The 23,458-nt window shown below is 39.6% G+C and overlaps 2 protein-coding genes across 7 annotated transcripts in view; one reads left to right on the forward strand and one right to left on the reverse strand.

Moving 5' to 3' along the window:
- Nucleotides 1-14,686, reverse strand: part of ESCO2 (establishment of sister chromatid cohesion N-acetyltransferase 2) — a 32,484-nt gene extending 17,798 nt beyond the window's left edge. The window contains exons 1-5 of one of the 3 annotated variants that reach the window (XM_072633831.1): nt 11,397-11,555; nt 10,346-10,526; nt 10,200-10,265; nt 7,828-8,623; nt 6,743-6,839 (exon numbers count right to left, since the gene is read on the reverse strand). In XM_072633831.1, the coding sequence (XP_072489932.1) occupies nt 6,743-6,839; nt 7,828-8,623; nt 10,200-10,265; nt 10,346-10,347 (961 nt within the window). In that variant the 5' untranslated portion in view covers nt 10,348-10,526; nt 11,397-11,555. Of the gene's footprint in view, nt 1-6,742; nt 6,840-7,827; nt 8,624-10,199; nt 10,266-10,345; nt 10,527-11,396; nt 11,556-11,587; nt 11,898-14,514 lie in introns of those variants that run through there. The other 2 variants (XM_072633833.1, XM_072633832.1) reach the window with 2 other exon arrangements.
- CCDC25 (coiled-coil domain containing 25) overlaps nt 14,596-23,458 on the forward strand; it is a 56,181-nt gene continuing 47,318 nt past the window's right edge. For 3 of the 4 annotated variants that reach the window (XR_011972407.1, XM_072633834.1, XM_072633835.1), the window contains exons 1-2: nt 14,596-14,863; nt 22,824-22,871. Coding sequence is in view for 2 of the 4 variants with exons in the window: in XM_072633834.1 (XP_072489935.1) it covers nt 14,839-14,863; nt 22,824-22,871 (73 nt within the window). In the remaining 2 variants the exon portion in view is untranslated. Of the gene's footprint in view, nt 14,864-22,823; nt 22,912-23,458 lie in introns of all 4 variants that reach the window. The other variant, XR_011972408.1, reaches the window with a different exon arrangement.

Raw genomic sequence — 23,458 nt, forward strand, 5'->3', positions numbered from 1 at the left:
TTTGCTGAACATTTGTTTTTCTAATAAAGATCTAATTTCTAAGATAGAGAAATGATTCGGATTTATAAGAACCATTCCTCAATTGACAAATAATCAAAGGATATGAACAGGGAGGTTTTAGAAGAAATCCAGGCTATCAATAGCCACATGAAAAAAATGTTCTGAATCACTAATAACTAGAGAAATGCAAATTAAAACAAGTCTGAGGTTCTGTTGTATATCCCTGAAAACTGACAAAAAAGGAAATTACAGATGCTGGAGGAAAATAGGTATATATTAACGCATTGGTGCTGAAGCTGTGAAATGGTCTGGCCATTCTGAAAAGCAAAAAGTAATAAAAAAAATGTGTATACTTTTGATCTAGTGATACCACCAGTAGGTTTATAACCCAAAGAGATCAAAGACAGAGGAAGAAGACTTGTATGTACAAAAGCATTTATAACAGCTCTTTTTATGATGGCAAAGAATTAGAAACTAGAGGGGTAAAATTCATCAATCAGGGAACGGTTGAATGAGTTATGATGGTGGTAGAATACTATTAATATGTAAGAAATGGTGAAGGGGATGGTTTCAGAAAAACCTGAGAAGACTCCCTTAAGGAGCTCAGAATCTAATTAATGGGGAAAACAACATACAGTCAGCCATGTATAAACAAGATAAATGCAGAATTAAGTAGAGACAAACTGAGAAGGAAGGCACTAAGATGAAGGAGGTCAGAGAAAGGCTTCTTTCAGGAGGTAGGGCTTTAGCAAATATTTGAAGGAAGCCAGGGAATAAGAAATGGAGAAGAGGAGGGAGAGTTCCAGGCACAAGGGAACAACCAGGGAAAATGCTCAATCAGAATTTTTTTTTAAATTAATTTTCTTTATTTTCAGTGTTCTATAATCGCTACCATATAACTCAGATTTTTTTTCCCTTCCCTTCCTCTCCCTCCCCAAGATGGCATACAATTTTGTATAGGTTCTACACATACATTCCTATTAAATACATTTTCACTATACTCAAGGTGAGTAGAAAAATTAAAATGAATGGGAGAAATCATATAACAAACCAAAATGTAATACAAAAGAAAATGATCTGCTACATTTTGCAATTGAATTTCATAGTTCTTTCTCTGGATATGGAAGGCATTTTGCCTTAAGAGACCATTGGGAATTTTTTTTTTAAGTTCTTGCATTGCAATGAAGTTCTAAGTCTACCAAAAAAAATCCTTGCACACTGTGGTCGTTGCTGTGCACAAAGTTCTCCTGGTTCTGCGCCTTTCACTCAGCATCAGATCATATAAGTCTTGCCAGGCCTCTCTGAAGTCTTCCTGTTCATCATTTCTTATAGTGCAGTAGTATTCCATTACATTCATATACCATAATTTATTCAGCCATTCCCCAACTGATGGGCATCCCCTTGGTTTCCAGTTTTTGGCCACCACAAAAAGTGCTGCTATAAATATTTTTGTATATGTGGGACCCTTTCCCACTTTTATGATCTCATGGGGATACAGTGCTAGAAATGGTATTGCTGGGTCAAATGATACACATATTTTTGTAGCTCTTTGGGCAAAGTTCCAAATTGCTCTCCAGAATGGTTGGATCAGCTCACAGCTCCACCAACAATGAATTAGTGTTCCAACTCTCCCACATTCTCTCCAACATTTATCATCATCCTTTTCTGTCATGTTAGCCAATGTGATAGGTGTGATATATTCAACCTCAGAGTTGTTTTGATTTGCATCTCTCTAATCAATAGTGATTTAGAGCACTTTTTCATATGACTATAGATACCTTTAATTTCTTCCTCTGAAAACTGCCTTTTCATATCCTGTGACTATTTATCAATTGGGGAATGACTTGTACTCTTGTACATTTGACTCAGTTCTCTATATATTTTAGAAATGAGGCCTTTATCACAGACACCAGTTGCAAAAATTCTTTCCCAGTTTTCTTCATCCCTCTGAATCTTGGATGCATTGGGTTTGGTTGTGCAAAAACTTTTCAGTTTAATGTAATCAAAATTATCCATTTTGCATTTCATAATGCTTTCTATCTCTTCTTTAGTCAAAAATTCTTCCCTTCTCCATAAATCTGATAAACGTACTATTCCTTGCTCCACCAATTTGTCCATAGTATCAATCTTTATACCTACATCATGTACTCATTGTGTACGGTGTCAGGCATTGGTCTATGCCTAGTTTCCGCCACACTTTTATCCAGTTTTCCCAGCAATTTTTGTCAAACAGTGAGTTCTTATCCCAGAAGCTGGGGTCCTTGTGTTTATCGAACAGTAGATTGCTATATTCACTGCCTACTGTGTCTTGAGTACCTAGCCTATTTCACTTGTCTACCCTTCTGTTTCTTAGCCAATACCAAGTGGTTTTGATAATTGGTGCTTTATAATACAATTTGAAATCTGGTAGAGTTAGGTCACCTTCCCTAGCATTTCTTCTCATTAGTTCCCCTTGCTATTCTGGACCTCAGAATTTTCTTCCTAATGTTGAACCATTCTTGTATTTCTGATATAAGTCCAAATTTAGTCATAGTGAATAATTTACTGGATGTAGTGTTACTCAGGCAGCTAGGTGGCTCAGTGGATGGAACGTGGGGCCTGGAGTCAGGAAGACTTCTATTCATATATTCAAATCTGGCCTAACCACATACCAGCTGTGTGACCCTGAGCAAGTCACTTAACTCTGTTTGCCTCAGTTCCTCATATGTAAAATGAATTGTAGAAGGAAATGCCAAATTACTCCAGCATCTTTGCCAAGAAAATCCCATATGGGGTCACAAAGACTTGAACATGACTGAGAACAACAGTGCTACCTACTAATATTATATGGAATATTTTTTCATTAATAAATACTCAGTAGTAATATTAGTCTATAGTTCTTCTTAGATATCAGGACCATATCTAATTTGTGGAAAGAAGTATTTTCCCCCTATTTTTGAAGTTTATGTAGTATAGGGATCATTTGTTCTTTAAATTTCTGACAGAATTCACTGTCTAGTCTTATCCTGGTGATTTTTTTCCCCATAGGCTGGAGAAGCTCAAGAAACATACAATAAGCCATATTTTCTAGTATTTGAAGGAATTTCAGGTGGAAGGGGGATTAGACTTGTTTGTTCCAAGAAGCCAGAACCAAAAGTCATAAGAGGAACACTTAAGACCCGGTATCAGGAGAACCTTCCTCATAGGAAGAGTTATCCAAAAATGGAATAAAAGGGTTTGTCTTGCAAGGTACTGGGTTTCTTCTTGTTGAAGGCCTTCAGAAAGAGGCTGGGTGATCTCACTTGTTGGCTGTGGTAGACTAAGGAGTCTTTTTGGTTGGTTTGAAATAGCAGCAGACGTCCCTTTCAAATCTAAAATTTTGTGATTTGCTAAAAAATTAAAGGAACAAATCACAGTACCAATAAAAATCACCCCATAGATTTGTTTCTTTTGTTCATGTTTCCCTCATCAATTGCAATTTGCATCATTATGGTTTGTAATGGAAATCTTTCATATTTCTGCCTTTCAGTACTTATTTAGCAGTTTTTTATACCTTAGAAAATGACCTTGTAGCAGTCTACAGGATATTAATGAAGTAATATCTTCTCCCTCCTCATCTACAGTTGTTTTCTTTTCATCATTTTCTCTTTTATTACAGGTGGATTAAACTGAATCAGTGAAGGTCTAGTACAGTGGAAAGAAAAATGTATCTGGAATTGTTTTTCTAATTCAGGTCAGTATAGGAAGACAGGTCTGGGGGCTCTGTGTACAAAGTCTAGCTGGGAAAGTATCGCATAGAGCTTTCCAGCATGGGGGATGACCTGAGGCCTCTAACTATAAGCTGGGACAGGAAGTAGTCAAGGAACAGGCTGGGACAGGCCTGACTATGCAGGGAGTAGGAACAGGAGTGAACTGGAAGCTCTGCTGCTGTCAACTGAGAGCTGACTCACAGACCCAGTGTGAACTGAGGAGGGGATCTATGTTTAGGGGTGGCCCATCTGTGACTGCTGAGTTGTGGCCTGAGGTTGTTTACCAAGGATGGAAAAGGAAATGAAAGGAGCAGCAGCTGTGAACCTGTAGTGGGAGCTCATAACTGAAGGACCAGGACAAGGAAACTCAGACCAGGGAGGACCCTGAAATTCTATTGTTATGAAACCTGCAGATCCTTCCAGCTAACACAGGGCTGGAACCTTTGGTGGTATATTGGTGCTCTAACCAGAAGCAAGTCTACATTTGTGACACCCAGGCCCAAACCAGCACCTGGAATATGCAAAGTTAAGACCAAAAGGGCAACAACTGAATTATGTTCTACATTAGATTGCTTTGGGCTGACTGAAAGATTGAAGATCTTTAGCTGATCCTGAGATCCTAGAAGAACACAGCACTAAATACCTGGAGAAAGCAGCAGTAATTCCCAGAAAATACAAAATTTGAACCAAATGAAAACTAAATGTTCTTTCTAGAAAAGTGCAACAGAGCCTGGCCTTTACATAAAATCCCGGTTTGGGAAATGAGACTGGAGAATTGAGTTTAAAAAAAAAAAAGAAGCTGCTATTATAATGACAATGCTGTTCAAGACACAAACTCAGAAGAGAATGACTAACTCTACAAAAGAAAAACCTCAAAAAACAAAAACAAAAAACCACAGCTTGGATTACAAGTTAAACTAGAATTCCTAGAAAAAATGAAACAAGTTTTTTAAATGTCAAAAGACTTGGAAGGAGAACACCTTAGTGCTAGATATTCACAATTTTACTTCTTTAAGTCAGAATGTACTGAACAAAAAGTTAATAAATCCATAAGAAATATATGAAAACTTCCAGGTACAGCATAATATAATTCAGAACTTTCAGGTCAAAGAAAAAAATACCACAAGCAGCCAGAAAAAAAAAGTTCAAATAGGAGGCAGCCAACCAGTTTGGATTCAGGATTACACAACATTTGCAGCTACATTTAGGAGCAGAGTGTGGAATATGATATTCCAAAAGGCAAAAGAGATAAGATTTATAACCAAGAACAATTGACTTAACAAAACTGAATATAATAGTACAGGAGAAAAATGAAGCTTTAGTAAATTAAGAGTATGTTCAAGTATGGCCAAATCTAAATAGCAATTTTGAAATACTAGCCCAAGGGTCAAGAGAAATATAAAAGGTAAATACAATTGAGCAATCAGAAAGGACAAAATTAAGGGCAAAGAATTTACATTCCAATAATGAGTTGTTGTTAGTGTCCAGTAGTATCCAACTCCGTGACCCCATGAACTTTTGTTCATGGGGTTTTCTTGGCAAAGATACTAGAGTGGTTTGCCATTTCCTTCCCCAGTGAGTCCCCATTTTACAAATGAGGAACTAAGGCAAACAGAGTTAAGTAACTTGCCCAGGGTCACACTGTTGATGTTTCTAAGGTCAAAACTGAACTCAGCTCTTCTTGACTTTGAAGGACTGGTGCTCTACATGATGGGGTGCTTGGGTCCCAATTCTAAAACCACATTTCTCTTTAAAAGTCACATTTCTCCCTAGCCTCAAAACACTATCCCAGGCAGTTTCTCCCCAGCCCAAGGACACAGCCTGTCCCTGTTATCTCCCTTCCTGCTATAGTAGCCAGCTGTACCTATAGAATTTATTAGTTTGAACCAGCTGTGTACTGGCAGAACAGGCTGTGCCCTGGGTCATAATGACATTTACTACTCATGACCAATCATATGTATCCAAGACTTAGATATACCTATATTCCCTTACATTTGTCTAGTCTAACTAGACATCAATGAGAGTAGCTTGGTATTTCTGAGCCAGCCCTGTCCTTTGGTTGACTTAGTGACCGGTTCAGGCCTAAAACCACACCTCCAGGTAGCCCCTCCTTGGGCTATTTCCCTGATGAACTAGGTAAAATACCTGTGTAGTAGATACCAAAAGTGCATGTTCCTTTAAGAATTGACCACTCCTTGACCACTCCTTAACCACTCCCTAATCCCACCCCAAAACACCTAGTTAGCATATTTGGCACATGCTTGACTATAGAATATCCTATATAAACTTTCCCTGTACCCCTCTAAGGTTGCACATTCCCTAAGAACTCTTGCCCGCTGAAAAGAGTAATAAATCTGTACCTTGACCTCAATAATGCTTGAGCCCATGAATTCTTCTCCAGGTGACCTGTACCCTGGTCTTTGTGGGGGTCTCACAACTTCCTTCCAACCCTCATCATACCCACCAACCACCTACCTGTCTCTGCAACAGGGAGAGATGATACAAATATTCCCTCAGAACCCTAATGCTGTCAAGGTTATCAGAGGGATCAAATAAAAGGGTCAGGCTGAGAGTAGTTTTGTTATGTTTTGATGAAGGAAAGGGAGGGAGAAAAAGGAATACACTAGGAAAGAAAGGCAGAGAAAGGATAAAAGCCATTTGAACCTTACTTTCATCTGAACTGGTCAAAGGAGGGTAGAAAAACACCTACCCACACAGAGCTGAGCACAGAAATATAATCCATGCAAACCTTCCCAGGGTTCCCAATACTATATAATTTCCAAGTCAGCCTACTTTCTAAAATATTATCACAATTAATTTTTTTATATAGATTTATTTTCAGTTTTCAACATTCACCTCCACAAAATTTTGAATTTAAAATTTTCTCCCTATTTTCTCCCTTACCTCCCTCCAGGACAGTGTAAAGGTTATACATGTGTGGTCAGGAAAAACAGCTCTGTAACAATGAGGTTATTGCAATTAATTTTTGAAAAAGCTGTTTTAACTTTACTTACCTTTCTTACTATTCTCACTCTGAGACCTCTTTAAAGAAAAAGACTTATCCTCAACAGGCTTCCATTCTTTACAAGAAATAATTCTATCATTTGGACTCTAAAAATAAACAGCAAGTTAGAGAACAAAAATTATCAATGATGTTTAGTTTCTAATTAACTAATAAGATCACAATATACTGTATATATTCACAATAGATTATGTATTAGAATGCACATTTAAAATTTTTAAATTTGTAAATGCTCCTTAATCTGATTTTTTCTTTTTCTTTTCTTCTAGATGCATTAAAATTAAGAATAAAAAAAGAAAAATAGAAATATCTAATTTAAAAGAACATTAATTTGGGTCTGCTATTTGCTCTCCAGTCAGAAGTGAATTATTAACGAACCCATTTCAACTCTATATAGTTCATGTGTCTTAACGTTCAAAATTATCCGAGATAAATTTTTAACACCTGGTATTTTCCTTGTTATTCAGTTTTTGTGCGCTGAGGAAATGTAAACTATTTTAAATTAAATTAAAACTAAAGGTCAATCTACATAATTTCAAAGCAACATATATTCATCATGTAGGGTCATATCCTGTGTTGCCATGGTAATATTAGAATAATATTGATCTGGAATAATTATATGACTAAGTCTAGATGAGAGGTTTTCAAGTTGTATTTTGTGGAACTCTCAGGCCACAAATGCTGGCAACTAAAAGCTTAATTCTCCTTTCTATGCTTCCTTAGGCTATAAGGAGGGGAAAAAGTGTCCTTTCTCTGTTTCTCCTAAATACTGGAGTGATATATCACTGATTATTGGAGCTGGACCGATCTTAGAAAAATGTAGTTCAACACATTTTGTAGATGAGGAAACCGAGGCCCAGACAGGTTACTTTAAGGCTGCACAACTAGCAAGCTGTAGAGATGGGAACCTAGATCTCCCGAGTCCCAGTCAAATACTCTTTTCACTATTTTACAGATACCCCTAGATAAACAATTTCAAGAAACCTCCTCAAGTTTTATCATTTTTCTGTTTCAATTTTTAGGCTAAATTTGCCATCATACATCCTTTCTTCTAGTGATTTCTGGAACTTGACTCACCTCAAAAGTCTCTCTTTCATTAGTGCTAGGCAAAGCAGAATTCATAATCATTGCTGGTTTAGACTTATTTGTCTTGAGTCCAGATGTCGTTTGACCATCCAAAACCATTTTTTTGACCAAAGAGTGGGATTTTTTCCTGGTCACAAAAAATGCCGCTCCACTCTGGAGAGTCACTTGGGGTTTAACTTTTAGACTCAGCACTCGAGGAGTTGGAGTCAAATTCTTGTCAGGTTCATGACTGTGATCCTCCTGCCCAGTGGTTGGTTTAAAAATCACTCTATTTTGCTGGAGCTTTACAGCATTCTTTGACACAGTTTTAATGCCTTTATAATTTCCACATTTAGGTGTTAAATTCTTTTTTACTTTAGGGTTTGTCCTCTTGAACAACTTTTGATGTTTTTTTTCTGTCAAGGTGGGAAGTGGCTTGTTATATCCACAATCATTTTTCTGATGGAGAGACCTGCTCTCTTTGACAAGCTTCCTCTCCAGTGGGTTCAGATACCATTTATCTCTGTTATAAAAGGATCTAGTGGATACAGCAGATTTGAAGGGAGAACCTTGCTGTGGTGACTTCAGTGGGGTCACCCCCCCTCCTTTTTGAATGGTACAGACTGTTTCTAGTGGATACTTATTGAACTGACTTGATATGTGGTGTCCTTGGAAGAGGCAACATATATTTTCTTTATTCACATTATTAATTTGGGACATTTCTTTTTCAGGGGTTCCACTTGGGGATGGAGGCATACTTTCAGTAAAGTCTAATATTATTTTCTTCACTGGATTTTCAAATAACAGACTATAAAAAGAAAATAAATTCATTATTAAGCATTACTCCTTTCAAATTTCCTATCATCACATAATCCTAAAACAACGCTTATTACTGGACCCCACAAAAAATGGGATTCCATACCTTTGTGCTAATTAGTTGTAGTTCTAAGATATTTTTTCTCTGGAAAGCCTGTTTTTATAAATGTTATTGAACAAGATGCCATTACAAAGAAACACCTTACAACAAATCTATTTTTTAAGTCTAGGAGAACAGACCATAGTAACAGTACTTTATTGACCCAGTTAAAAAGAATTCTTAACAATCACTCATTTTCATATGTATACATTATCAACTAGGTTGCTTTAACTAATTTTTCTCATCCTGAAAGCCCAGCGGTTTAAAACTCAAATCTCCATACTGACTTAGAAAACCACAAAACAATATTATCTAAGCTGTATTTTTATTTATTGTTTCTCAATTATATTTTAATCTGGTTCCTAGCATTCTGGGAATTCAAGTTGGATACCCCTGCTCTAGCCAATATCCTTTCACTCAGTTTCCAGGAAAAACCCACCCAAAATCCAATCCAGCTTAGAATATTCCTTTTCAAATGCTCATTTATTATGGAGCCTAGGAATCAGTCCTATTTTTTTCCTAGAGCTAGCACCTGACTTTGTTTTGAAAAGTACAAAATAAATTATTTTAAATGTACCAGGGACCTTGTTATTTAAAGAAATCACAACCATATATCCTTTGGGACACTTTGATTCAGTTTTAGAAAGGAAAGAATTATTTCTGACACATTTTGTGTAAAGGTGGATTTTCAACATTAGATTTGTTAAAAGTAAAGAAAAGCTTTGTTTATTATAATCAAATTTTAAGACAACTACTTAGAAATCTTGTGATGTTCCAATTCAATGACTACACAAATAATATTTTACTTTTCAACACAACAAAAGAGTTCTAGAATGGTTAAAGAGGTTAGAATAAGAGCAGAAACTGCATATCTGCCTGGCTGGTGAAAAGAAAATAATAGAGTAATCTAATATTCCCATTTAGTGGGGACAGGTAACTTCCTGATTTGTTACAAAAAGAAAGTTGCTACTAGAGTTGTAGAGTATCTATAAATTTGTGTTAGGATATAATGCCTCCTTACCACGGCCCCAAAGACTAAGACACATAAAGGTGGGAGACTTTTATGGATACGGGACAAGAGCAAGGACAAACTGGAAGATTTTTATTTCATTTTCAGTTTGTAATTTTCTCTCTCCTCTGCCCCTTTTGAGAAGGCAAGAGAAACAAAACTCATTACAAATATGTATAGGCATGTAAAACAAATTCCTTCACTAGCCCTATGTCCTAAAAAAAAAGCTTAAAAAAATCACAAGCAGGAAGATTTTCACAAGCCTGCATGATATTTGCCTTGATGTGAATAAAAAACTTCCCAATAACAGGAGCCGTGGGGAAAACTTAATTGAGGTAGGAGATTCCCTTGTCTCAGGAGAAGTCTTTTTAGGTAGGCTGTAGAACGGATGCTTGCTGACTGTGGGATGGCTTGGTGGCCTCTAAGATTCCTTTCCAGGCTGGGGTGCTGTAAACTCACCTGCCATATTTAGAAGAACTTTGATTCCTTTTCCTTGGAGTAGCATTTGCCATCTTATGAGAATCCCTAGAACATACAAGATTTTTAAGGATTACCAAATACATAAAAATAGATATCGGACCAGTACAGAAAAAAGCAATACTAACATGTCCACCAAACTATTATTTTAGGCTGCACCAGAAACCTGAGGCAGCGTCTAATCAAGGATTTCTAGTCTGCTGGGAAGTGAAGGAACTGTAATAATTCGTCTTGCTATCAAGCCTTAAGGTTTACAGCGCTTTCCTCACAGGAGCCCGGGTAGGAGGAGGCAGTGCAAGTATCTGGAAACTGAGAAGGAAAGGCATTGAGTAATTTATCCACGTCACCCAGCTGGGGACGACCCCGGGCGTGACTGACTCCCCATCTGTGAGGCCCTCCACTTCCCAATGAACCCATATCGAACCCCGTGGGATGGCGTTATGTGGAAGCTTTCACTCGGAAGTCAACGACACACTTGGACATTACAGGCAGCCTTCAGATCTGAGGCTCCCCCCTTTTCCTCAACGCCTAGCACGGTGCCTAGCACATAACAGGTGCTAAATAAATGTTTGCTGAACTGGATCATATTCGCTTCCTTTCTGTAGAAGCAGAACTACAAAAAGGAAGGGCAGAGCATCCTAAGAAGCAGCAGCTTCGGATGCTGAAAAGGCAGAGACGGCCGCTGGCGTAAAAGCGGATTTCAAAGTCCGGCCTGGCACGGGGCTGGAAGTGAACCAGGGACACCATCCTCAAACAGCCGGACCATGTCAGCCATTACCAAGCCACAACTTCGGTCAGAAGTCCAAAGGGGGAGGAGTGCCCGGGAGGCGGCTTTACGGTAGGTCCGCGAGGGCCGCCGGAGGCGCCCGGAGGTTACGGGGCTAGCGCAGGGTCACCCAGCCGGGGGCAGGGGGCAGGGGCCAGGCCGCAGGTGCCACTCCGGCGCCCCGGAGGGTCTGACGCTTCCCTACAACTTGACAATCTGCGAAGCCCTTTACAGACGCCGCCTCAGCCAGTCCTCAAGTCCACCCGACGGCGGGGACTGATGACCCCATTTTACAGGCGAGGAAACTGAGGGTCAGGTGCCAAGGAAGTCGCAAGGCTAAGTAAAGTGTACGAGACGGGATTTCCTCCCCAGCCATGGCTGCGCTGCACCCCAAGCTGCCTCCACCCACGCACGGCTCTTGGCGGGAGGAGCCACCAAGAGGAACCCCCAGAGAGGTTAGCTGAAGTGCCCGAGGCCACACAGCAAGTTGGCCGCAGAGCTCGCCGGGACCAGACTCCAGTCCTCCTCCTCTTTCCCCTTAACCTGCCACCAAGTCCTCCATGCCTCCCCCTTCTGCACGCAGCGTAACTGGCGGGCTCCTTACCTCTCGGCGGCGGCGGCGGAGAGCGGCAAGCCAACCAGCAAGGTTCTAACCTCAACCGAAGCCGCCCGGCCGTTTTGAACGTGTATTCAAATTAGCGCGCGGAGCTGCGGCCACGCCCCTCCCCCGTTCCCATTCGCGGGTTCTGGCTTCGCTGAGCGACGAGCTCTCCAATCGAGTCTCCTCCTTGCTCTAGGCTCCGCCTACGACCTCTTTTCGACTCAGGAAACACACTCGCGGTTTTCTCCGCCCGTCAAGTCCACCGAAGACCAGAAGTCCCAGGGTGCTCGGTGGTTACGGGACGCGCACAACCACGTGACAGTAGTCCTGCGCTTGCTAGGAATGGTAGGCAAAGTGCCACACCCCTTCCTAGTCCTCCAGGTTTTGTAAGAGTTTTGGGTTTGGGTTTGATGCTGCAGCTCCGTGATTCTTTTATGATCTTTTAAGCACGGGCCTGACGATGTTACTCCCCTGTTCAAAAATCTCCAGGATCAAATATAAACTCCTGTGTCATTTAAAGTCCTTCACAGGACGGCTCCGGTTTAATTAACTTTCCGGACTCATTACCCATGGCTCCCACATAACGTACTCAATAGACTCTGCTTGCTCCCTGCCACCTCCAGGATGAAATATAAAATCCTCCAGCATTCAAGAGTCCTTCACACCGACTCCCACCCTCCCAACAACCTTACAACCCCTGCCATAGCCTCCTACCTCCATTCAGGGCTGTCCTTCCAAGACACCCCATGGCCTGACTTTAAGCATTTTCATTGGCTTTTCCTCATTTCCATTTCCCAATTTTCCCTTCCTTTTACAGGAAGCCTTTCCCAATACTCTTTAGTTCTAGTACTATCAACTGATTATTTCCAATGATAATCAACGCCCGTATATGGCCTATTTGTACAGAGTTGTTTGCCTGTTGTCTCTATTAGATTGTGAACTCCTTGAGTATCTTTCTTTGAGTCACTCAGCTCACAGCAGGCACTCAATTCATTGACTGACTTGACAATAATCCCATTAGGGAGGTAGTACAGCTATTATTCCAAGTTTACAAAATAATTCTCCATTGAGAGTTCATGTGAGATTATCTGTTTCATGATACAGAAGGATAAGGGAAGGAGCTGAGTGAGGGTCAGCATGGGGAGTTCTCCCACCAAAGACTTAGTGAAGACAGGAACTGGCGGAGACATAGATATAAGGAGTGTATATTGCTCATGAAAGTCTATGTCCACATTTTCTTTATGTTGTTGGGGGCTTGGGAGGAGGCTTTGCTAGATAGATATTTTGGGAATCCTGCCCATTCCCCTCCCAGGTATACTTTGATTCTTGGTGAGAAGGGAGAATAGCCAGAGACTGGCCCTTCTGATCTCTTCAGAGGAGTTCTGGACTAGAATTATATTTATCTCCACCACTTTATCCCTTCCCCAATAATGGCCTAAACATTGCTACTTTAGAGGAATGTTTTTTTTCCTCAGTTCTAGTCATTTTCATGGTCATTCTTCTTTAAAAAGAAAGGGGTATCTTAACTTGACCCTTCCCACCAAAATCCTAATTATAGAAAAGACCATTACAATTAAGTGAGTAGTGAGTAAACCCATTTATCCACCAATCCCAAACAGAAATGAGAAAAGTTAGGCATTTTAGAATATACAAACTCAGAGTGAATGAGCTCATTAGATGAGAGTGAGATATTTCAGTTTAATCAAGAGAGGGAAGCCTTGATTTAACCCAAAGGGAAATTCCTCAAAGTCTCAAAGGAAACAAACCGGAAATCAGGGACATACTGAGAACCTGGCTTTTGACTAGCATGTCTGGCTGCTGATGCTTGTCTCTCTTTCTCCTTGAGTAATGTCTGGAACCGTGTAATGAATTTTGTTAAAGCTGGGGAATAATATGCTATGTATTTTTCAATAAAATTGAATTTGATTTCAATTGATTTCAATAAAAGAAAGTAGAAATATTATACTGTTAAGGTAGTACTATTGAATTAATTGGCAGCTAGGTGTCGAAATGAAGGAGGACTGATATTTTGAGAAATTCTGGTGATGTTAAAAAAGACACTAAAAAAATTATTTTAAAAAAATTAAGGATACAATTTTTGGGGTCTCTGGACTCCAGGTTAAGAACATGAGTGTTACCTGATTTCACACGACTCATCTTTATCTACCTCTATACGCCGAACTAAACTTGTTCATATTTCTTAAGGCGGATCAGTCCACCTGCCAAGTCCACGCCCCCTCTCATGCCTGGAATGAATGGCTTCCTCAGCTCCATTCAAGCCTTTAAGGCTCACCTTCTACAGCAGGTTTTCCTCACATCCTTTCAAAGTGTCAATACATCCGCCCTGCCCGGTTACTTTGTATCCTCGTAGTTCCCCGGCTTTTCCCGCCCTCCTTGAATCATTGTCATTTAATCGATATTTGCTGTGTCCCTACTAAGCTTGATATGCTGGGGTAGGGGGTCTAGAGCCAGCCTCCCGGTCTCAAGGAGACCTGGGTTCAAGACCTGACTCATGGCACATAGCAGTTGTGTGATCACGTTAAGGACCTCAGGGGGTCCCAGTAGACGCTCCCCAAAACTCTCTAGAAGCAGCAGAGATGGTGCCCATCGTCACTAGGAAGAGTCGTTTCCCTCCTTGGAAGTTCTCTGCCCTGGTGCAATTACATTACAGATCTGGTGCCAATTTGTTGTGTGCAAAGCATTGGAAATACAAAAAGGAAACAGTGCTTGCCCTCAAAGAGTTTACATTCTAAGTAATTAAAAGCCTTTCGGGCAGGAAATACTGATTTTTCTGTATTCCAGCTCCCAATCAACGCTTGCTGAGTTTAAGTGAATTGGACTGCACTGTTTCTGCTTTCACGAACTGGAACCATCTTAATAGAAAAACTGGGTTTTAGGCGTCTTTACACGGTTCAAACTCCCCTACGTACCCCGCACATTTAAGTCCTCCTAGACGCTCCGTCTCCCTCCGCAGTCACGCCAATAAAGCCGCAGTACCCAAGCCACAGGGAGACCAGACCCTACGAGAGCGCCGCTAACGTGCCAGTTACTAAGATGGCGGGGTCGACGTTGTGACGTTACGTGGTGACGTAAACAGGAAGTGCCTGGTCGGAGGGGCGGGACCAGGAGAAAGTTCCGGCGGAGATACAGATTGACTGACGCACGGACTTGGTCCTGCTTTTCGGCAGCAGCTCTGAGCCCATACCTCGTAGCCGAGGGCGGCCTGAGGAGGAGCTGCCGCCCGCGCCGGCATCATGGTGTTCTACTTCACCAGCCACGGTGAGTGAGGGCGGGAAGGGAGAGCCGGCGGCTCCCTGGGACTCGGGGTCTCCTCTGCCTCCCTTCCTCGGCTCCAAGTGCTCCCGGGCTCGCGGCAAGAGTTCGGCCCTCTCGGGCCAGCCCCGCGCAGGCCTGGCTCCTTCCGGGCGCTGTCCGGCAGGTAGACGAGCGCGCCTGACGTGGGGGCGGAGAGCCTCTGAGCTGGTCCTAGGTGCAGCCCGGAGGCATCGCTGACTTCCTCTGGGCCTCAGTTTCCCCTTTTGGTAGAAACGAACCCCTTCGTTGCCCCGGTACTCAGTCTTCCCTTTGAAGGTTGTGCACCCGCGGGGGTTCTTCGCTCCCCACTCTCCGCACAGTTGGCTCACCTCCGGGTGAAGGCATATTTCTTCTTCGTTCTGGGAACCCGCTGAGATCAGTGCCACCTTCTGACAGCTCTGGTTAGCGAGAGTGTGCCTTCGTCCTGGGGCTGGGAAGGCTCCTCCAGACTGCCAGATAGCCGTTCAACAAACGGTTGTTAAGTATTTACACACGGACCTAAGGGAAACAGCTGGAAAGCAAGAAGACATGACTTGAACTTGGTGCGTTATACAGCACAGGACACGCCACGTGGGACGGATCATTGAACAATCTGGCAGAAAAATGGAAATGAAGATTTAGAGCGTTGGTGTCACACGCATAGAAACGGGGAACCACCAAACCATTCCAAAGGATCCTAGCGTCAAAGCACAGTTTTCACTTTACTATTCTCGCTTCATGAGTTCATTTATTTGCATCATGGCTAATATGGAAATATGTCTTGCATGACTTCACATGTATAACCGATAATGTTGCTTGCCTTCTCCATAGGTTGTGAGGAGAAGCTGGAGGAAGGAAGAGAAGTTGGAACTCAAAATTTTTAAAAAATGAATGTGAAAAAATGATAAATTTTTAAAATGTAACTGGGAGTGTTAAAATGAAATATGATTTAAAAAAGGACCCCTGTGACTGAATATTGACTTAGAAAACCCCATATTGTCATTATCTATGTTCTGTTGTATTTTTATTTATTTTGCTAAATATTTCTCAGTCACATTTTTACATGGTTCGGCCCCACTTCCAAGTGGAGGAGTAGAGTTTTGGTGGGGGCCTCTCAAGGAGCAAAAGACTCCTTGTTGCTTATAACCTCTCACTTTTATTACCTTGATTGAGTCACTTTCCTTTTATTGCCTCATTTTTTTTTTTTTTATCATTTGAATGAGTTGGACTTAGATTACCTCTGAGTTTCCTTCCTATTCTAAATACATGTTTAGAGGACCCTCTAAGGGCCTTTCCAGGTCTAAATTTGTGATTATATGGGCTTCTAAGGTCCTCTTTCAGGTCTAAATCTATGAACCAGTGATCCTGTGAAACTAAAATTCAGTCATTGTGTAAGGTCAGTATTCCAGATCCTGGAAATTGTCCTCTGTGTGTTTTTTTAAAAAAAAAAATCTGACATTCTGCCTTTTGATCATCGAGAGAGAAGAGAATGCTATTCATTCAATCCTTCATAATGCTTTCTCTATGATTCTTTACTAGAGGTGAGACTTTATTATTAAAGAACGTATATTATTAAAGATTATTAAATTTCATCTTATGCCAGCTAAGTGGTGGTAGGATTGATTTATATTACTTACTGGATTGGTATGTTCTTTTGAAATGGGCTTTTAGGTAGAGTAGTTGCTTTTGAGCTTTGAGGTTGTCTTGTTTTATCAGTATCCTCTAATTACTTTTATCCCTGCGTTTGCTTTGAAGTGGGACCTGGTATTAATGGAAGAGTGATACATCTTAGAACTGGAACAGATTTAGTTATCTGATCTGTATATTTATTTTATGCATGAGACTGAGACCCAGAGAAGGTAAAGTGACTTTGTCAAGGACACAGCCATTTCAGAGTGGCGGTTGAAGAGCTTTAAAGGACTTGTTAAGGGGAATCTAGTCCAGTCCTCACCTTTTAGAGATGAGGAAATTGAGGCCCAGAGAAGTAAAAAAAAAAAAATTTTTTCCAGTATCACACAGGAAGTTTATCTTCTATTTCCTTGACTCCCAGTCTATTTTGTCTTCCACTCTACTGATGTACATAATTTAACATTTTTGGATGAATTAATATGATCATGATGAGCATCAGTTGTTTATATAGTGATGCCACAGCAATAAATTGCTGTTTTCTTTATAGCTCTTTTTGTACCCATTGTCACCTTTTGCTGCCATCAGCGTGCCTCTTTGTGATAGAACTTCTTGATTTCCCTAAATGCTAGTGCCTTCTCTTTGTTATTATCTCCACTTTATCTAGCATATAGTCCTTGTATAAAGTTATTTAAGAGTCTCCCCCATTAAACTTTGAGCTCCTTGACACCAGGGGCAATTTTTTTTTTTATTTCTTTGTGTCTCCAACACCTATCAAAGTGCCTAGCACATTGTAGGTGCTCAATAAATACTTGTTAACCTGACTTCCAATTTGTAGTTTATTTGCTATGGAGCTAGCCAAGGACCCTTGTTAGAATTGGATATAAAATACGAAGGTCCTGAATTAGGGTTTGTGCCCTCTCCTCTAATTCTGAAATTTATGATTTTAGTGTCTCTGGATTTTTAAGTTTAGGCTACTAACGGACCTTTTTCTTTTTTTTAACTTATTTTCCTAATTATACCCAACTGAGTGCAGAATTTCAGAGAATAGCAAGGAGAGATAAGGCTTTCTTAAATGACCAATACAAAGAAATAGAAGAAAGCAATAGAATGGGAAAGACAAGAACTCTTCAAGAAAATTGGAGATATCAAGGAAAAATTTCTTGCAAAAATGGACATGATAAAAAACAAAAATGTAAGGAATTTAAGAGAAGCCGAAGAGATTAAGAAGAGGTGGCAAGAAATAAACAAGAAAGGTCTTAATATCACCAGTCACCATGGTGTGGTTACTGTTGTAGAGCCAGACTTCCTGGAGAGTGAAGTCAAGTGAGCCGTACTGCTAACCGTAAGGTTAGTGGAGATGATGGAATTCCAGATGAGCTACTTAAAATCCTAAAATATAACACTGTTATAGTGCTGCACTCAATATGCCAACAAATTTGGAAAACACAACAGTGGCCATTGGATGGGAAAAAATAATTTTATGTCCCAATCCTAAAGACAGGCAATGCCAAGGTATTCAAATAATTGAAGAATTGCCCTCATTTCACACACCAGCAAGGTTATACTTAAGATTCCGCAAGCTAGGCTTCTGTAATATGTGAACTGAGAACTACCAGAAGAGCAGGTGTGGTTTCAAAGAGGCAGAGGAATGAGAGACCAAATTACCATTACTTTTGTGTGGATCACAACAAAATGTGGCAAGTCCTCAAAGAGGTGAGAGCACCAGATCATCTTGTTTGTCTCCTGAGGAACCTGTGTGTAGGCCAAGAAGCAACAGTTAGAACCGACTATGGAACGACTGATTGGTTTAATAATGGACAAGAATATGAGAAGGCTATATATTATCACCTTGTCTGTTTAAATTACATGCAGATTACATATGCAAAATGCCAGACTGAATGAGTCAAAAGCCAGAACTAAGGTTGCCAGGAAAAATATCAGCAATCTCAGATAGGTACATGATACCACTCTGATGGCAGAAATTGAAGAGGAATAGGACCTCTTGATGAGGGTGAGAGAGGGCTGTAAAAACTGAATTGAAGCTTAATATCAAAAAATTCTAATATCTTGCTGAATGGTCCCATCAACTTCCTGGCAAATAGAAGGAGAAGAAATGGAAGCATTGTGGGATTTTATATTCTTGGGCTCAAAGATCACTGCCAACAGCTGCTGTGGCCATGAAATTAAAATGTTTGCTCCTTGGAAAGAAAGCTATGACAAATCTGGACAGCATGCTAAAAAGCAGTGACATTACCTTGCTGACAAAGGTCTGGTCAAAAGTTGGAGGACCCTCCCAGGGGACATTTTATTTTATTTTATTTTATTCTTTGAATTCTGTTCTCATAAAGGGAGCAGAACTGTTTGTTAGGGTAGAAGCGATGGCTATTGTGTAGTTTTTCAACCATGTCCGACTCTTCATTACCTCTTTTGGGGTTTTCTTGGCAAAGATACTGAAGTGGTTTGCCATTTTCCTCTCTAGCTCATTTTTACAGATGAGGAAACTGAAGTAAACAGGTTTAAGTGATTTGCCCAGTGTCACACAACTACTATATATGTGAGTCTGAATTTGAACTCAAATCTTCCTGACTCCAAGCCCAGTACTTTATTTATGTAGCTGCCCTGGAAGTGATGGATAATGGTCATTCATCAAGGAAGTGGTGATAGAAAAGAAAACCTAGATTTGGGGAGAGCAGATTTCAGAGGGTGTGTGAATTCTGCGTCACCTTTGACTCATGTCCAGTCCAATGCTAAATCTTCTATCTGCTCACATAGTGGCCCTCACTGCCTCTTGCCTAGACTATTGTAGTAACCTTGTAACTGTTTTTTCTGCCTCATTTCTCTTCTCACTTCAGTCCTTTTATTCAGCTGCCAAAGTGACTTTTCCAAACTGTCAATATGACCATTTTCTGTTAGGTTTTGTTTTTTTTTTTCTCATGGTTTCTCCCATTCGTTACAATTCTTCTATGCAATATGACTAATGTGAAAATGTATTTAATAGAAATGTATGTTTAAAGCCCATGTAAGACTGCATGCAATATTGGGAAGGGGGTGGAGGAAGGAGGAGAAAATTTAGAACTTATGGAAGTGAATGTTGGAAACTGAAAACAAATTAATAAATTTTGGAAAAAAAATAAATTGTAGGTCTAACTATGTCAGCTCCCCAATGCCCCCAAAGAACTCTGATGTCTCCTTTTTACCTTCAGAATCAAATATCAGTGCCTCTTTTTGGCTTTAAAGCTCTTAATAACCTGACCCTGTTCTATAGTTTTTTGCCTTATACTTTGCTGTTCTCTGTGGCTTCCATGATTTAGCTCTAATGACCTACTTGCTATTCCTTCCATACTACCCTCTTATCTCCTGTCCCCATGTCCTTGTAGTGCCTGAAATGCTCTCCTTTCTCACCTCTATTTCATTGCTTCCTTGGTTTTCTTCAAGACCTGGCTCAAATTTCACTTTCTACGGGAGGCTTTTCCCATTTGCCCTAGTGCATGCCTTCCCATTTGAGACTATCTTCCATCTACTTTGTATACAGTGTCCTAAAAGTCTCAGCTATCTTCAGATATTTGAAGGACTATCATGTCATGTTGAAGAGGGAAGGGACTAAACATTTATATACTGCCTGTTATGTGCTAGGCATTGTCCTAAGAACTTTACAAATATTATCTCATTTAATCTTCATAACATCCCTGGAAGGTAGGTGGCATTATGAACCCCATTTTATAGTTGAGGGAAATGAGGCAGAAAAAGGTTAAGTGACTTGCTCAGAGTAACATAGCTAGTAAATAAGTGTCTGAGGCTGGATTTGAACTCAGGTCTTCCTGTCTCTAGGCCCAGTGCTGTATTCCCTCAAATCACCTAGCTGCCTTCAGGAAGCAGTATTAGAGATGTTCCTCTTCCCCACAAGGCAGAATTAGAAACAGCTGATGGAAGTTAAAGAGAGGCCAATTTAGGCTTTGATGTTAGGAAAAACCTTCTCTGATAGTTAGAGCAATAAAAGAGGAATGGCTACTTTGGGAGATAATGAGTTTCTCCTCACTGGAGGTCTTCTGGTTAAGACTGTATGAAAACTTGTCAGGTGTGTTGAAGAGAACTCTTTTTTTCCAGTACCCGCCGATACTGAAGTCCCTTCCAACTTTGGAATTCTTTCTCTAAATTCAGTTGCCCTGTGTTCAGCCTTAAAGATGGGATTTGCTTTTCTCTTATATGAAATTTTGCCTAAATAAGCAATGGAATTAGAAAAATATTTCATAATTGAAGCTTGGTTCCATAGGTAGGAAATGATTATGATAGAGGTCTGTCTCCCTGAATAACTTGAATTGAATTTTATAGAGATGATAAAGTAGACATATAGGTCATAAATTGATATTTTTATGCTTTTCCTTTTGTGCTGATATCATGTGGGAGTCTCTGTTTTGAAAGTTTAACCTCTGAGGACAGGGAGGTGACATGATACAGTGGGAAAAAAAAAAAAAACACTGAGTTTAGAGAAGAACTGGGTTTAAGTCCTAGCTTTGTTACTTATTGTCTGTGTAACTTTGATCAGGTTCCTTCAACTCCCTAGGCCTCAGTTTCTTCATGTGTAGAATGAGGAAGTGGGGACTCTGGCTTTTTAAGTGCCCTTCTAGACCTAAATCCAATAGTCCTATGTGGCACCTCCAGTACATGACTTCTGTTTTTTCTGGCCTAGCCACTGAATTCCCAATTTCATTTTCTTAAATGACTTTCTATGCCCCCATGTGGCATGTTGGATAATGAGAATAGAGTTCTCTTGTGGCACCTTCACTGTTACGTATTATGGGAACTGATTACTTTTGAAATACTAATTCCCTTTCATTTCTGTTTGTTCTTTTCCTTTCAGTTTTCATCCATAAATGTTCTCTGGATGATTTAGCATAGTTAGGTCTGATGATTAGCATTCTGCAAGCTCATTTTCCTCTCTTCTACTTCTTTCTTTTTTATGAAGCATGATTACTTGTAATATTCAATCATTTTTCCCCTAAATGTTTTGCAGATGAACTTGTACTCTATAATAGTGTTGACCTCGGCTGCCATGTCTTCTTTTTTAATTTTTTCTTTTTAAAAATAAATTTTATTGCTATCTTCTGTTTCTTACATCATCCTATGTATCCGTGTCCTTCCTCTCTTGCCTCCCAGAGAGCCGTTTCATATAATAAGTAGAATTTTTTAGAGAGCATAACTAACCAATACTTTGAAAAAGTCTGAAAACATATGCAATGTTTAACATCTGCGGGCCTCCCACCTCTATGGAAGTGTCAATTGGGGAATCTCATGTCTTTTCATTTTAATTCTGCTTGATCTTTATAATTTTATTATGTTTACTTCTGATTTCTTTGGTGTGTAGTTATTTCTATTTCCATTGTTGTAGTCATTGAGTATATTGTTTTCTTGTCTCTGCTTCACTCTGCTATAGATCATGTAGATCTTTCTTCGCTGTATTTATCACATCATTTTTTATAGCACAGTGATATTCCATTATATTCATGTACCACAATTTGTTTAGTCATTTCCTAATTAATGAGCATCCACTTTGTTTTCAATTCTTAGCCATCACAAAATGTGCTGCTACAAATATTTTAGAGTAGATGGTGACTTTCTTCTTACATGATTTCCAGTAATGGAGTCTGTGGTGTGAACTTGAGTCATTTTATTTGTGTAATTCCAAATTACTTTCCAAAAGGGTTGTGCTATTTCACATATTTACCAATAATGTATTAGTATGATTATCATTTTCCAATTCCTTCAACCATTGACTATTGCTATTTATGATTTTTGTGAATTTTCAGGGTTGTGAAGTAGAACCTCAGAGTTGTTTTCATTTGTCTAGTCCTCCATCTTATTGATTATGTGACCTAGAAGTGCCATGTCTTTTCTGTTGGCATGAAGATTGTTTTTGCTAGATAATGAGTAATTTTTTTAATGTAAGTTTACAGAATAAATTTTGGCCAAATTTAATAGGTTTCTAAATGCTTGAGCAGTTTTCCACTATTGGTGTTTTTGTTTTTATTTGTTTTTGAAGAATATTAAACATTATTGGACTTGAAAGTTATGATAAATAGTAATCCAAGAAAAATTGAGTGGAATTTCTTAATGTTTGTACATTTTACAAGCCCATTTGCCCTTCAGAAGACAGAAAATTACTCAGATCTCAAAACTAGCATAATAGTTAGAGCAAGTAGAAAAGTGACCATTTGTATATCTTGCCCAAGCCTTTAGTGTATTTTCTTCATGCCATAGTTTTGTAAGGTAATGTACAGTATTATCTGATTATTTTTTTCTTTTTGTATTTTCTTCTTAGCTGATTCATCTGTTTACACCATTTATATGGGAAAGGATAAATATGAAAGTAAGTTTTACAAAGCATTTGATTTTGAAATTTCCAACAGGTAAGTGATACTATTTTTCTTTCTCTTCTGTTTTGCTTTGGGAATGAATTTTTGAGCTTTTTTTGAGTTTTTGAGCCCTTCAGGTCAAAATCCCATTATTAAAAATTTCAGTTAGGTGTCAAAATACTTTCGTTTGAATTTTGTTAGTGCTGAATAGTTTTTGAAATTATTAGGCTAGCTGGTGCTTGGAAATCTTATAAAGAGTTTCATTATAATATTGTTATGGAATTTTAAATCTATATAAATCTATTTTAGTTGAGAACAAATAAATATCCTATGTCATAGGCTTTGAAGGCACAGCTCTCACAATTGTTTTTTTCCTTTCTCCCTACACAACTGCTACCTTAGTTCATTACCTCTCACCTAAACCATTGTAAAATAACCTCAAGTCCTGTCCATTTTCCACAGCCAAACTGATTTTCCTAAAGTGCACATCTGACCATTTCTCTGTTCTATTCAGCAAACTCCTGTGGCTCTCTATAACTTCAAATATAAATTCTTTTCTCTGGCTTTTTGAGACCTTTACAGAATTACCATTGTTCCCCTT

The sequence above is a fragment of the Notamacropus eugenii genome, chromosome 1 (genome assembly GCF_028372415.1).
Source record: "Notamacropus eugenii isolate mMacEug1 chromosome 1, mMacEug1.pri_v2, whole genome shotgun sequence".
Classification (NCBI taxonomy): domain Eukaryota; kingdom Metazoa; phylum Chordata; class Mammalia; order Diprotodontia; family Macropodidae; genus Notamacropus; species Notamacropus eugenii.